Source organism: Pempheris klunzingeri, chromosome 20 (genome assembly GCF_042242105.1).
Source record: "Pempheris klunzingeri isolate RE-2024b chromosome 20, fPemKlu1.hap1, whole genome shotgun sequence".
Lineage (NCBI taxonomy): Eukaryota > Metazoa > Chordata > Actinopteri > Acropomatiformes > Pempheridae > Pempheris > Pempheris klunzingeri.
Window position 1 is genome coordinate 20,120,499 of NC_092031.1, and position 14,905 is coordinate 20,135,403.

Consider the following 14,905-nt stretch of genomic DNA (forward strand, 5'->3'; position numbering starts at 1 on the left):
AGCTTTTTTCCCCACAAACTTTCACGGCTCAGTGTAGCTCTCCATAAATTGTTCTTTCGTCAACCTTTCTGAAAACGCGACCCCGTCTGCATTCTCAGTGAAATGGGTATCTACTTCTGCATGGTTTGTAAATTGTCAACATATCATTATCATACATATCAAACAAAAGAGCAGTTTGGGATACTAGTTCCACAACTACAGATCCCATGAGGCTTTACGCTTGTCTGTTGGGAAATGTGTGTTGGTTGCCAAAGTTAAGTGGTATTTTTACAGGTAGACACAAGAATTTAGACAGAGAAATGGGAAAGTATACTGAAAATACCAGTATTATGTCAGAAAGTCCTGCAAATGTACGCAGTAATGTTAAAATGTAAATGTCTGTACAGTTTTTTTTATTATGCTACTCTGTCTTCAGCAGTATCAATTTCTCATTATAAATCTCAATCATTCTGAGCTTACACTTGTTATTTTCCAATTAAAATGCAGATGGGCAGAGTGGCTGATTTAAAACAGCAAGCTGGCCCTATCAGCAATGAGAGGTAACAGTTCCATACAAAGGTTCACTACATTTACACACACACACACACACACACACACACACACACACACACACACACACACACACACACACACACACACACACACACCAGGTTATTGAGAGACATAAGGTTAATGCAGAAAATCACAATATGCAATTTCATCACACTGGAGGACTTGCTTCTCTCTGTGAATGTTGTACTGTTATATCGTTTGCACTGAGTGGAAACTAACTGTGGGCAGCAGCAGTATCACATAAAAACCCCACTGAGGAAGACAGAAGATAAAGTAAATGGTCTGTATTTGTATAGCACTTTTCTAGTCATTTTGACCACTCAAAGTGCATCATTCATCTTTTGCACAAATTCACACACTGAAGCTATGCGTCAGGAGCAAGTTGGGGTTCAGTGTCTTGGACATGTGGACTTGGAGGAGCCGGGGATCGAACAAGCGACCTTGACCTTGATTGATGGACGACCCGCTTTACCTCTGACAGCCACAGCCGCCCTCCTTTGGCAGCACCAAAGTTGCACAGTATCCTTCTACATTAATACTTTCACCTTTAACAATCTACATGTTGTGATTTTGGCCGGTCTGCTCTGTACATGCCACATCGATTTCCTGTCCGTCCGCCCTGGGAGGGGAGAGAAAATCCCTCCTCTGTCCGTGTTAAAAAGGTTGCTTTGGGAAGTTTCTCCTGATCTGAATCCAGGGTCTAAGGACAGAGGCTGCCGTATGTTCTACAGATTGTAAAGCCCCCTAATGCAAATGGTAAGCTGTGATTTTGGGCTGCAGAAAAAAGACTGACTGAACTGAAGCCATTCATTTTATCTGACCTTCCCTTTCAGTCATAAAGAAGGTCTTTGAACAGAAGTTTGGTTTGTTGATAATTTACAATCAGGATAACAAAGGGAAAATATGATTTGAAATGTAGTTTCTTACATATCTAAAATACACCTTATCTGGATTATTTCATTTATTTTCATATTTCAAAGTGATTGTGGCTTATGTGTTCACACACAGATCTGATCATCTGTGTTCACCACTATCAGAGACCCCTCTTACATCACATTAGATGTTAAAATACTGACAAAAAATATTTTCACATTTATTCATTCAATAGAAGGCATGTGTAAATCATTTGAAATTTAGCCTTTACTTTTACAGGACATATATGTTATGAGCATACAAACAGTTGCTACATGATATGTTATTTAGATGATAAAACACTGCATCACTATGACAAAAAATCTAATGATGCAAATAAAAGTAAAGTTTAACTGTGAAGGCACTTTTCTAACATCAGCAGAATGCTTCTCAATGGGGGGGGGGGGGGGGGGGGGTCAAATTGGAGGCCTATAAAGCGGAATTAATCTGCTGTGCTCATTTTGCAGAGCTGTTGACACAGGTCAGGACAGACTGAGAGCCCGAGCCCCCTCCGAAGGAGTTGTGACATAGAAAGTCGGGTTTCCATTGTATCGCTCCTGTTGAGGAAAAAATACACACACACACACACACACAGTGTATTAAACCACCTTCAGCCAGTAGTACATTTTAAAAACAAATAACCAAACCTGCGAGCTGAGCAGTGAGGCTGTATGTGAGCATAATGTGAATACCCTGCATGAGTAAAAGGGCTGCAGAGCCCTTCATGCTCCTCACATCTCTAGGAGGGAAGTTCAGAGAGGGAGCAAGAGGAAAGAGCCGCTGGGTTTATTTTCACAAACAGATACCTTTCCTCTCCAGCCGAGACACTTCTTTTCCTCCTCCACACTTCCTTTACTACCACTTCCTCCAGACTATAATTACACATGCGCTCAGTCCATAACTCATCTGATTCGATCATTCAAAGGGGCCAACGGACAAAGACCCTCCCAAAAGGGAACAGTTACTTTAATTAATCATGAAGTACTGTGAATAAGCACATTTTGATGTGTGCGTGCACATTCTTTCACTAGACAGTAGAAGAGAAGAAAGATTAATTATCCAAGATTCATTATCCAAGTCTAACTACATTTTCAGATATCCTGTCATTTATGCCAGAACTTTACCTTCCAACCAAAACTGTCAGTAAAATATGAACTAAACGAGAGACAAAATGTAACTATGTTTTTGGTCTAAGGCTGAATTTGCAGTTAATTACAGCACGTGGCCACTGGGCCTACAACTACACCTCCTTTGGTAAATGATACCATTTAAAGGAAAGCCTACCAGGCAGCAGGAGACGCTCTAGTGCGGGGCTACCTTGTGACCAACCTATCAGCGGCAGGTCACACCTAAACCTAACCAATCAGAGGCAGGCCTTCGCACAATGTGGGTGGAAGGGAAAAAAAACCCAAAACGTTTGAAAAATGTCTCTGAAAAACCAAGATCGTGATGGCAAAAATACCAAAACTCAGACCTGAAGGTTTCAAAATGATTTTAGTAGATTACAAAGTTAAACATTACCCAAAAAAGTTTTGAATAAAGAAATGACATTGTAAGGATAACTAGCTGAGTAGTGACTAGAAAGAACCATCCACTGTTCATCATCTTGCCATGTGCTGGTGCTTCTGTGTTCTCTGCCCAGAGCTCAGCACTTGATGAGCCGAAGCGAGGTGCAGTTCAGAATTTCCGCTGGATCGGGAGACACCAGGTCAACCTTGAAGCCTTCAGCCAGAGACACCTTCAGCAGCTCCTCCACAAACCCCTGCATGTCTGTGATGTCACAGGGGCTCCAGTGCATGTTCATGATGTCATCTGACGGTGTGACCTCAGGGTTAGAGACAGTTAGACCGCGGTAGCGCTGCTTGTCGTACTGGTCCTGCGGGAGTTCGTCGGGCCTCGGCACCCACTCCAGTTTCAGCCTGCTCTGTCTCGGGTTGCATGGATGAGGGCTAATGAGACCCTGGGATGTTCTGTAGGAGAAGCGCTCACAAAGCAGAGCCAGGAAGGCCCTCCAGGTACAAAAGAGGTCAACTGTGAAGGCTCGCACGGAGCACGTGCGGAGCTCGTAGTTCTCTGGACCATGCCGTAAGTTAAAGTGGAGGACGCGGACCTGGAGTGAGAGGGCAGTATATGCTGACTACATATTCTCCAGAGTTTACACAACAAAGAGCTGGTCTTTCCATGTCTCTGAATACACACACAAACACACACACGACACACACGACACACACACACTTTGCCCCTACCTGTTTATACACTAAACATTAGTTCAGAACAATTTTACAAAACAATTCATTCCTACTCTAGAAACTTTCAATTTAAGATATTGTACAAAATAACTTTAACATTGAATAGTCATCCTTATGTACATAATGCAGTGAGGAAGAGGAAGACCAGTTGCATTTGTTTTTCTATTGTCTATATGTTGCAGGTCTGTGGAGAATATTCATTGGAGTTCTACATTTAAACATTCTGTTTGGGGTTCTGGATTAAAAAACTGTCCCCAGATATTCAAAACTCCCTAACCCAGATTATTATTATTATTATTATTATATTTACTTGATTTTACTCTCATATTTAAACTCCACATTCATTCAGATGAAGGCGTTTGAATGATTGACTTGCCCCATCCTACAGGTAGCTCTTGCATGGGGCCTGACTTGACTGACTGTGCACTGATCTAACTTTAAAACACATACCTTGGAGTCAACATTCACCATAATCATGGCTCCCAGCGGCCCTCCTCTCAGGCTGAGAGGCACCGATGCCTCGTAGCGCTGGATCTCCTCCAGTAGGGGGCGTATCTGGAAAAAATCGGCCTCTCTCTGAAGCAGTGCCAGCTCTGAGAAGCGATCGGGCAGGTCCAGGGAGCTGGAGCGCAGGTAATTCAGGATGTACCTGAACACTTTACCATCGCGGTCTATGAAAACGTTTCCTCTGTTATCTCTAAGCACAGGCATCTGTCCAGTGAACATGGCTCCTAGCATCGAGTCCCGGCAGCGTGTCAGAGTGTCCAGGGTTGTAGTGTAAATTTCTCCACCGACGTTCAGTGACACTGGGTCCTGGAGGGAGTTCCTGTTGCTGATGTTGTCCGGTGAGTTGAGGTTCAGCATCTTGAATGCAAAGCTGGGTTTCTTATGATCCAGTCAACCTTCTCTGATTTTGTTGTTGTGAGCACAAGGATCCTTTTGCCCTGGTCAGGAATGCTGAGGACCGAAGGATGTGGAGGCTTCAAGTGTTTCTTTTGTTTCTGACAGTTTCCTCTGACAGCCACAGGGTACGGCCGGGATATGGCCAAGTTAGGAAAGATGCGGGGAAATCTGCCAAGTCGGCTTCCAAAGCTGGAGATTTATAAAAACAGAGTTTCAAACCTATCGAAGGCTGCTGCTCTTTTTCTTCTTACTGTGGCTTCGAAGCAAATATGTCATCCACAGTAATGCAGGTGTTTTTTCTGGGGTCAAGTTTACATCGCTGTTGATGTATCTCCTGTGGGATTCAGGCCTACAGTCTGACTGTGTTAAAGCACAAAGGCAGCAGGGCCACAGTGACCAGACAAGCATGCTAATAACTGGACACTTCTGGCTCCGTCTCCACGAAGCTTGCTTTTATTCTCAGCTCATACCCCCTGATCTCTCTCTCTCTCTCTCTCTCTCTTTCTCTCTCTCTCTCTCTCACACACACACACACACACACACACAGAGGAGCTGTCTGAGCAAGACACAGGGGACTGGGCAATTTGTCTGAAATGCCCCCCTTAAAGTGACAGCCAGAACACTGAAAAGTACTTTCTATACCCTGTGAACGAACGAACAACGTCCTCAGACACTTTTCATCTCAAATACCCATTGGAATGCAAAGATTTTCCAGAGAACAGAATACATACAGAAAAAGTTCAATCCCAAAACTTAACGACAGCAAAACTGACTTGCTGACCCTGCTGGATGATGCTGTGGATGATAATAATGAAGGTTAATAGTTGAAGTCCACTAGTGCTTCTACCATTATCACTACTACTCCCACTACCAGCACTACTAACAACACTACTATTTCTACCACTACTACAACAAACATGACCCAGAGCAGCAGAGTGACAGAGAGATATAGGGCTTGGAAGGATGAATCCTGGTTTGTTAAAGCTGCATCCATGAAAGACTAAAAATAAAAAAAGCATTTGCTGACTGGCAGGTGTAATATTACTATGAAGCTAAAGGGCTTGGAGGTCATGTGCTTTCACAGCCTCACCAAGTGTGAATTTCATCAACGACAACTATTACGAAAAATATTAATTTAAAAATATGAATATATTATATATATAATAAAAACTAGACTAAAACCAAAGATGGGCACAGACACATCAAAAGGTGTCTTGTTACAGATTACAATAGAATGTCTGGTCATCAAATGTATCCAAATAAAATACCAAATATTGATGTGAGAAAATGTGTTTAAGTAAATACATGTCATTTGAAAAGTTCAGAGCCAATGGCCCACTGATGAACGCTCTTGTATTTGCAGTATTCTTTGGCATTACAAACGGAGCATTGAGTCGAGATGTCTGGAAACATCACAAGCGGCGTCCATCACCCAGAGAGGGTTAGAAGCAGTGTGCTGTTTTCTTTGCCGAGTTCTGATTAAATGGTTACTACGGCCAAACAAGAGGAAAAGATGACTATGATCACTACAGACAACGAAGCTTCAAAACTAAAGAATTAAGAATGCTGTCTGGATCTCTGTCAGTGTGGTCCAAAAACACAGGCGCTGCTCGTTGCCAGAGACGCCGCCAAAGACAACTGAATAGATGTTCCAGATCACTACTTCAGGTTACTTTACTCATCCATAAGGATTGATGGCAGAATCAATAATCTCACTGATGTGTCCCATGTGACGTCTGACCACAAGATGCCCCTGTTCCAGGCTGCTGAGTGTGTCTCTCACATTAGCTGCTTTGCTAACGTGACTTGCACCAAACACCAAAGCACCTTCTTTCCTCAAGCTGTTGGTCACAAGGAACACAAATGAAGTTCATCATGAGTGCATTGCTGGACCAGACGGGCAGACGGATTCGTCATGTGATTCACTTGCATTTACCCAAAAACCCGGATTAGGCTAATCATTCGTACCTAACCCTAAAGCTGTGGATAGAAAATCCGTCTAATGGGAGAATACAATGACACAATAACTAATGTATTTTAAGTATAGCTCTTGGTATTTTGTTACAACTTACATCTTATTCTCTTCCGTCAAGCAAAATACAAATTCCGAAAGAAGTACTTTGCAATTAAATCAAAACACATTCTTTCTCATACTGCATACCGATCTTTTAAGCCTCTTTCTGAATGATCTGTCTCTTTAAGGCCCCCCTCCCGGAGAAGCTCAGTCTGCTCTGATTGGTCAGTTCCCACAAGCCTGAGCAGTTGAAATTAATTAATGGAAGGCTTGCCTGATAACATATCTGTTTGCCTCTCCCAGCTTTCCATACATGGATGTAAAGTTTTATCTGTTGATGATCATCCTGCTCATTTACATTCAGCACACATGATCTAAGTATATAGAGTGTGTTAACCTGTATGTGGAGTATAGTCCTGTCAATGGCGTGGGCCTGCAGCAAGGTCACAGTGCATCCACCGAATCCTCCACCCGTCATCCGGCTGCCAAACACTCCCTCCACCTCCATGGCTGCAGAGACAAGCTCGTCCAGCTCCCTGCAGCTCACCTCGTACAGGTCTCTGACACAGCAGGGACATTCAGTTAGCACACCCGTCTCATTCTGCCCTAAACACTGACTCCAGGTCACACAGATGTGAAACTGTACCTCAGGGAGTTGTGGCTTTCCACCATAAGCTTGCCAAACTCTCTGTAGGCTCCTCTCTTCAGGGCCTCAGCGGCTCGGACTGTTCTTTCTATCTCCTCAATGACGTGACGAGCTCTTCCATACGTTACGTGATCCAGTCTGTCTCTTGCCTCTGAAATGATAGAGGAGTCAAAACATATAGTGTTTTCTTTTTTAGTCAAAAGATCTGCTCAGCACATCAAATGTTGTGTTCATGTCTTCATTTTGAGGAAAAAACAAATCCAAAAGGGACAAAGTTTTTTTTGCACATAGCCAATCAGGACATTTACTTTAAGATAAGATAAGATAAAATAAGATAAGATAAACCTTTATTGGTCCCACATTGGGGAAATTTGCAGCAGCAAAGAACAAGAACAAGAGTGCAAACATAAACTGTACTTTCATAGAGGTAACCACTACTACCACGACTACCACAGTCAACATCTTGCACCTTGTATTGTTAAAAGCTAACAAACACATATCCTGAGGGGACGGTGCAGCTGCTAGTGCCACTTAGCAGAAGCTAGTTAGCTCTTCACTGTACTCAACTGTCTAGCTTCAAATGTCCCTGATGCAGAAAAGTGAGATTGTATTCTCTTTCTTCAGTACCGGTGCTAATATTTGCTGTCTGTCCTCTGCCTTGCAAGCCTCCACATCCTCCCGTTTACATTCTGTCTCTTCGTGCCACTGTTGACTCATTTAGCAGTGAAAGATTCCAGAGACTCCACAGTCCAAGAGTCTAAAGGGACATTTCTGGCTGCATCTCAAAAAAGAAAAAAAAAGCATTAAAGCTTTGGCGACAGTGGTGTTGAACTTTGCACAGAGACAGGCTCGCTGTTTCCCCTGCTCCCTGTCTTTATGCTAAGCTAAGCTAACCACATCTGTGCCTCATGCATAGACACACAGAGTGATATTCATTTTCAAAAAGAGTGTAAAGGTATTTCAAAAAATGTGGAGAGAGAATAGCACTGGATTACTGGAGCAGAATAAATAGGAAGTGAGGGCAGGTGAGAATGACATCAACTTTAAAAACTATACTTCATACCCTCCAGGTCCTTCATGGTAGCATTTCTGAGACTGTCCTTTCCCAGGACGGAGGCAGCCTCCTCACACTGTCTGCGTCTCACTAGATACTCGCTGCCCACCAGAGAGTGCTTCACATTGGAGTTGGTGATGAGAATGACCAGGCCTGGGTCTGCCAGAGGGATAGGGGTGACTTCCAGGGAACTGAGAGAAGAAGTGCACGACAGATAATGGTGGATGTGTTTGAAGACGTTTTACTGAAACATGCCAACAGTAACAAAGAAGAGACAGAACCACAGAGACTCTTGATTGATGTGCTCTCGTTGAATGGTGACAGTACCTGCAGTCAATGAGCAAAGCATGCCCCTCCCTGCCAAGAACAGACACAAGCTGATCCATAATACCACAGGGGACATTGGCATGAGTGTGTTCTGCCTGCTGACAGGCTACTGCTTTGGACACCTTGTCTCCATCATCTGTGGATAAAGGACAAAGATATACAATGCTCCATATCAACAGTTATTTAATCAGTTAGTCCATTTCTCCAAGACATCAGTTTGCTGATGTGTCCATTTATGAGCCTTTCTTTAAAAATCGCTGGACTTCATCTATCTCTGATATAATATATTGCACGCTCAATGTCAGAGTCACAGCGGTCTGACTGTGGTCTCTGGAATCAGACTCTGACCTGGCTTGAGTTGCTGCAGGAATGTGTAGAAAGCCACCTCCAGAGCGGCAGAGCTGGACAGACCTCCTCCCAGGGGGACGCTGCTGGCTATCACCGCCCTGAAGCCCGGGACAGGAGGAGCTGAGGCGCAGAACACACAGAGAGTGCACAGTAAATAAAATCACCCTGGGGTGTCCAAACAAGGCAGGGTGGGAGAACTTCTGCTCAACATACTCTCTCATCCACTTCGATAGGACGTGATTCACTACATGAGGTGCTGTTCAAAGTAATATATCTTCTGTGGATATTTTGTTTACCCCTATAATGCTGTATGACGCCCTTCACATAGTTTGCCCAGCTGGGTAACCCTGGCGACAGCGGTGATCCATCACTGGGCAGGCTGAAGTCCACCCTCCGAGGCTGGTCAGCATCCTCACTCGCTGTTACCACGGTAACGTCCAGACCAGTGGTTTGACCCCCGACCACCACAGTCACCAGGGGCAGCGCCTGGCTCGGCAAACACAAACACATGCAGCTGGTGGTTATCTCTCTGTCACAGAGGAAATATGTTGCCAAACTCCATTTAATGATTCAGGAAGCAGAAAGTTTCTTGTTTATTAACTCTGGTCCTCGTGCCAGGCCGGACAGCAACACAAGCTGCATTTTGAAGGACTGTTTGTTGCTGGGTGCTCTGACTTCTTCCCAGTGGTGTCACGTGAAAAACACCTCCCCCAACACATGAATCACATTTAGTAACATTCCACTGTCCACCTAAATCACATTGGTCAGCTGTTCGCCACCGAGTGAGCAGTCAGAGTTTTACCATTGGCAGCACAAAGCCCTGGTTGTAGTCGGTGTGCTCCCCTATCAGGTTGACCCTCCCAGGAGCACACACCGCCGTCTGAGGAGCCTCTTCCCCGAACACCTGCGCATACAAGCGGCGAGCAGCCGCAACCAGCTCGGGCACAGGTGGGAATGGAGCGGCCATTGAGCACCAGACGACTGTGGCCGTTAGTTTGAGCAGGAATTATATGAGTGACAGCCGAGGGGACGTCAGGACACCGACATACAAGGTGGCTGTGATAAACTGAGTTGTAGAGAAGCTGTTGGTTCCTCCTGACATGTCAGGTGCTTTTTACTTCCTGGTGGCGTGGCCAAAAGATGCTGGAGCTCTGATTGGTGGGAAGACGTCACGTGACCGAGGAGCTCGCTCTTTGGGCTGCTGAACGGGGACAGAGTTCTCCACAAGGATCCCCGATCAAAGATAGACATTTTCTGGAAACACAGTCGTGTTCTGGGGGAGGAGGGGGCCACTGTGTGCCGGTGGGGCAGGACACAGGCTGGAAAACTAGAGTAATGGCGGCGCCTGCTGGCCGCTGTTCAAACACTCACTGCCAGATGGAAAACAGATATGTGAGGAATCATTAGAGGGTGCTCTTCATGGATGTTAGCGGCGGTGGAGTGCACCTCTGGCAGTTTTACTTCAAGATGTGTCAATACCACAGAATCTTTTCATGCCATTCATGTATCAGGCCCTACATACAGAGGGCACTCTGGACCTCGTCTTTACTCTTGGTTTGAATGTTAATGTCATATACTCCAAGGATCTCATCAGAGTATCACTTATCACAACTGTATTTTATTTGAATCATCCTTTTAACCTAGACCCCTCGCCCTGCTGCCGTGTCAGTGGCTTGTGCATCCTAAATGCTCATTCTGCTCAGGCCCATTGTGTCTCATGCAGGGATAGAAATGCTTATTAATGCTTTTGTGTTGTTGTGCCTTGACTACTGTAACTCCCTTTTCATCTGCCTCAGCAAAACCTCCCCAGGTCGTCTACAAACAGTCCTTTACCTCTTCTCATGAAATGATTGTGACAATGTGATTTATTCTTGATAAATAAAGTGTATATCTTCTCAACTTTATTGATCAAACTCTTCCAAACACATCACAGTGAAACTTAAACCACAGTTAACCTTTGTAAACTGTGTATTCAGGCTTTAACTAAATTGGGGTTATTGAACAATTATTCCAACTTTATGGGCAGCAGTGTAGATAAAGTTGCTTACTAACTTCCCACCAATGGTTCTGCTCCTCAGTGTTTTTGTTCTGAGATTACAGTGGTCTATATTCAGCATAACTATACCAGGGCCAGTGTGTGTTCATGTGAAGTGCCTCAAATGTCTAATATAGCCAGAGCTTCCTTCCAGCCCAGGCTGTGGAACAGCCCTCTGCTGTTATTTCATCTTCGTTTTGAGACAAAAGAGTTCTTTTCATTTTCTTAAATTTCAATGACGTGTTTTTTGGATTCCAGGATTGTGTTTTTGTTTGGTTTGGAATTAGTTTATAGAGTAAAATACACTATAAATACATAGGTAGTCAAATAAAATAGAGGCTACATACTAAAATAGAGTACTATGTTGGTATGTTACTACGTAGAAAAGAAACTACAGGACAGGTGCATTCCTGTAACTGCACAGTACATTACACTGTAGACCTACAGGGAGGTGTATCTCACTATATTTCTACATTATAGGATCAAACTGTTACTGTATTAAAAGAGAGGTCAGTCTGTGCTACTTCATTACCACAGGTATATGTAGGTATTTATTCTTCAGAAGGGCACTGCACTTCGCTGGACTCTAAATCTCTGAACTTCTCATGTTTTGTTTTTGTCTTCCTGTGCCCAATGGTCACCACCTGAACACATGTCTTCTTTCTACAGCCTCCCACTGTCATTAGGCCTATTAGTGGTGGTGTTGACCATAAATACTGGTATTGACCACATGTCCTTGATCAAGGCAGTCGGTGAGGTCAAGATTAGTTTTGTTACCAGAAGTTGTGTCATGTTGAAGGCACAGAGAACATCTTAACATATACCAGCACCATAGACTGTTCATATGCGGTCTATGAACAGCATGTGGAGTGTGGCCCCCCCTGATGGTCACCGTCCCACCCAGCATTAAACGCTCTGCCGGTCAAGAACACTGATTCAATCTGGAAATAAAAGCCTGATTGTCTATCAGCGTTAATGCTACATGACTCCGAGTTGAAAAATAGGAGCAGCAGTTGTCATGGGTGCCTGGTTGGATGGAAATGAATAAAGAAGGTGCTCACCATCATCTACTGGTGAATGTTTAAACACAAGTTTGCTCTTTAGTCACTCAGGTCAGCAGCTAAATGTGAAAACTGACATGACAAATTGAATTATACAGATTAAAAGTGTTTTGGAGAGAGCTTCTATATGACGATGATGATGATGATCAAAAGACATATCCACATACTTTCACAATGTTTTATTGCATTTCTATTCTATCATTGTGTATATATTACCTGTTTAAATAAATAACATCAGGTTGATTACCATACAGCTGGGGCAGCACAAAAGCAAACAGTATAATACTTCAGATTTCATAAATAACAGAAAACAGTGTCGTTGCTTGCAGCGGTACACTTACAGTTTTGGTTATCATTGCTACAGATCCAAAAACACAGCTTTGGTCTTCTGACCATATCTGTCGTTCTCACAGTTCCTGAAACGTGATTAAGCGTGGTGTTGTTAAAAACAGGGCTGGGATTGGTTTGAGATTGTTAAAAATCGACAGTGGCTCAAAAACGTCAAAGTTTTACACCAATTCTGCACAAACTTTGTAATATGTTCCAGCAAACATATTCTGAAGCAGCTTGAAGACTAATACTGACCTCTTCATCTTCCCAGCATCCAGCCCTGATTAGAATGCCTTCGAGTTATAAGATGACATTAATATAAAATATTCATACTTCTTCTTGTCATGTGTAAATTAACAACAAACATGTTCTAAAACCCTCCTACAAAATATTTTCAAAATCAGATATCCCACCTCATTAATAACACGGTATAAAAACGTTTCTTTAACATGATAAGCTACAGTGGATGCCTTAACAGAGTGATGTCTAACAAAGAAACGTGTCTTCCAGACTGTCCAGACACCGACAATAATAAAGCCTTTATGTCACAGTCTCCAGGATCGTCAGTGAAGCTGACTCTCCCTGCACAGTCCACATCTAAACACAAAGGGAACAAAGACACGGTCGAATAGAACAAAGACAACTCATTGCAGCTATGAAGCACACCCATACACATCTCATCTAATGAGCTAACAGTAAGGCAGCAGATTTCTCTAGTGCACATTTTGCCATTGCATGACTGAGCAAAGTATATATTCTAATATAAAAACTACTTAAAAGGTATGTTTTGACTTCAACCACTCACTGAGGAAAAGACAGAACAAATACACTGTAGGCTGACATTATGTGAACTGAAGTACAGTCACCGTAAATTAAACATTTAACAAAAGCAAACTCTCTAGAAAACATTGAAGATAATAGACAGGCTACATTGTAAAAGTACTGGAGTGATTTCACTGTCAATAGGCCCCTCATGAGTACAGCACATGTCAGACAGGCAGTAACATCTTACTGTTATTTCTTGTACGGCTTTTGGTATGTAGTATTGGGGGAGGGACATGTGAGCCCAGTGACAGATTAACACTGACAGGTGTTGTAGGATCAGACCCTCCCTGATACAGTTTTAAAGGATATATATATTTTTTTGATCTTGCTTTCACCTGTATCCCACAGCCTTCTTCAGTCCAACAAGTGACCATTACCTCAGACGTGTGTGTTTACATGTACTCTAGCCACCAGGTTATAAGTCTGCATGTGCATTACACAGGACGTGAGAAAGGTAACAGCAGTGTGTGGCTGAAAGGACTGTGTCCATTTATTCAGACCAAAATCCAGCTGAAAACTGCCTCTAAACATGTTTGCCAATTACCTGCATTACGTGCTTTCTCAGAGCAACCTAGTTCATAAAGTGCATGTAAACACGCTGAATGTAATACAAAAGCTCCAGAAAAACGTTAAAAGCGAACTTTGTAATTAGAGTACAAAATGATTTTATCACATATCTTAGTACAGCACTTGCGTGCCGTATGTGTGCATGCCTTATCACATGCACACACTTTATTGGTTGCTGTAAATGTTCCTCCTGTTCATACTGGGTCTACTCCTAATGTGACTCCGCCGTAGAAAGCTAGGCAGAGCTAATATGAAGCTTTAGCAATAAAAGTTAAAAATCTATACAAATCTATCTTCCAGAGTTAGTTAGTTTCAAATTCCCCCTTTGAATGTAGATGCTGTTCTGCTGATCTGACCATCTCCAGTCTCTTCAGACTCCCAAAGCCTGAAGCCTCCTGCACAGAATGTTGACTCAGGATTTCAGCCCCCCCATCTGTAACAGTGGAGTCCCATTAAGACTGAATCACTACCAATGGTTCTTTCAAAGATCTAGATATGACATCTGAGGCATTATATAGGCATTGACTTCATGGATGACGTCTCCTTCACGTGCCATTTCTAAAGTCTGCACTTCTTCCCAACCAGAGTGATGCTGACTAACACACAAACAGGCATTTCCAGACTACTCAGATGAAACACACAGAAGGCTTGAGATTGAGCAGGTTTCAGAGGTTATGTAGATGTCTTATATGTTGACTATGTAGAGACAAAATTCAGCACCAAACTTGGTCCCGCAGATGAAAGTATTTAGACTCGTGCAGGCTGATTCAGTGGGTTGTCATTACATTAGAATCAGAGAATCAGAGACTGTTCTGGCATCAAGTATCCACAAGTCACAGTGACTTGTAGAGTGTTTGAAGGAATGAGGCAGGGAAGTTAAAGGCAGAGTATGCAACTTATTTTAGAGGCATATTTTTTTGCTCTAGTTGATGAAATTCTCATAACGGCCTGACAGCTACCTACGTACCTGTCTGCCCAAGAATTGTCATTGAACATGAGTAGAGACTAGGTGGACTTATTGCCAAAGCTAGCGAGCTAGTTGCATAAGAATGGCGGAGAAAGTGCAGCTAAAATTTGAGCGG

The 14,905-nt window shown here is 43.2% G+C and overlaps 2 protein-coding genes across 2 annotated transcripts; both read right to left on the bottom strand.

Annotated features, from left to right (window-relative positions):
* Positions 1-1,666: 1,666 nt before the first annotated feature.
* Positions 1,667-10,091, bottom strand: galk1 (galactokinase 1). The gene is made up of 8 exons (XM_070852013.1): positions 9,808-10,091; positions 9,302-9,491; positions 9,006-9,125; positions 8,658-8,793; positions 8,340-8,521; positions 7,277-7,427; positions 7,028-7,190; positions 1,667-2,021 (listed from the first exon to the last, which is right to left on the bottom strand). The coding sequence occupies exons 1-8, from the start codon at positions 9,970-9,972 to the stop codon at positions 1,947-1,949; spliced, it is 1,182 nt and encodes a 393-aa protein (XP_070708114.1). The 5' UTR covers positions 9,973-10,091; the 3' UTR covers positions 1,667-1,946.
* On the bottom strand, positions 2,942-5,604 carry LOC139220007 (BTB/POZ domain-containing protein KCTD21-like). The gene is made up of 2 exons (XM_070852045.1): positions 4,164-5,604; positions 2,942-3,574 (listed from the first exon to the last, which is right to left on the bottom strand). The coding sequence occupies exons 1-2, from the start codon at positions 4,575-4,577 to the stop codon at positions 3,110-3,112; spliced, it is 879 nt and encodes a 292-aa protein (XP_070708146.1). The 5' UTR covers positions 4,578-5,604; the 3' UTR covers positions 2,942-3,109.
* Positions 10,092-14,905: the final 4,814 nt, after the last annotated feature.

Excerpts from the sequence above, each read along its gene's own strand:
- LOC139220007 (XM_070852045.1), bottom strand. The coding sequence starts at position 4,577 with ATGCTGAACCTCAACTCACCGGACAACATCAGCAACAGGAACTCCCTC. Across the intron at positions 3,575-4,163 it reads TGGTGAATGTTGACTCCAAG|GTCCGCGTCCTCCACTTTAA; the intron begins GTATGTGTTTTA and ends CTCTCACTCCAG.
- galk1 (XM_070852013.1), bottom strand. The coding sequence starts at position 9,972 with ATGGCCGCTCCATTCCCACCTGTGCCCGAGCTGGTTGCGGCTGCTCGC. Across the intron at positions 8,522-8,657 it reads GCTTTGCTCATTGACTGCAG|TTCCCTGGAAGTCACCCCTA; the intron begins GTACTGTCACCA and ends TTCTTCTCTCAG. Across the intron at positions 7,191-7,276 it reads GAAAGCCACAACTCCCTGAG|AGACCTGTACGAGGTGAGCT; the intron begins GTACAGTTTCAC and ends CTGCTGTGTCAG.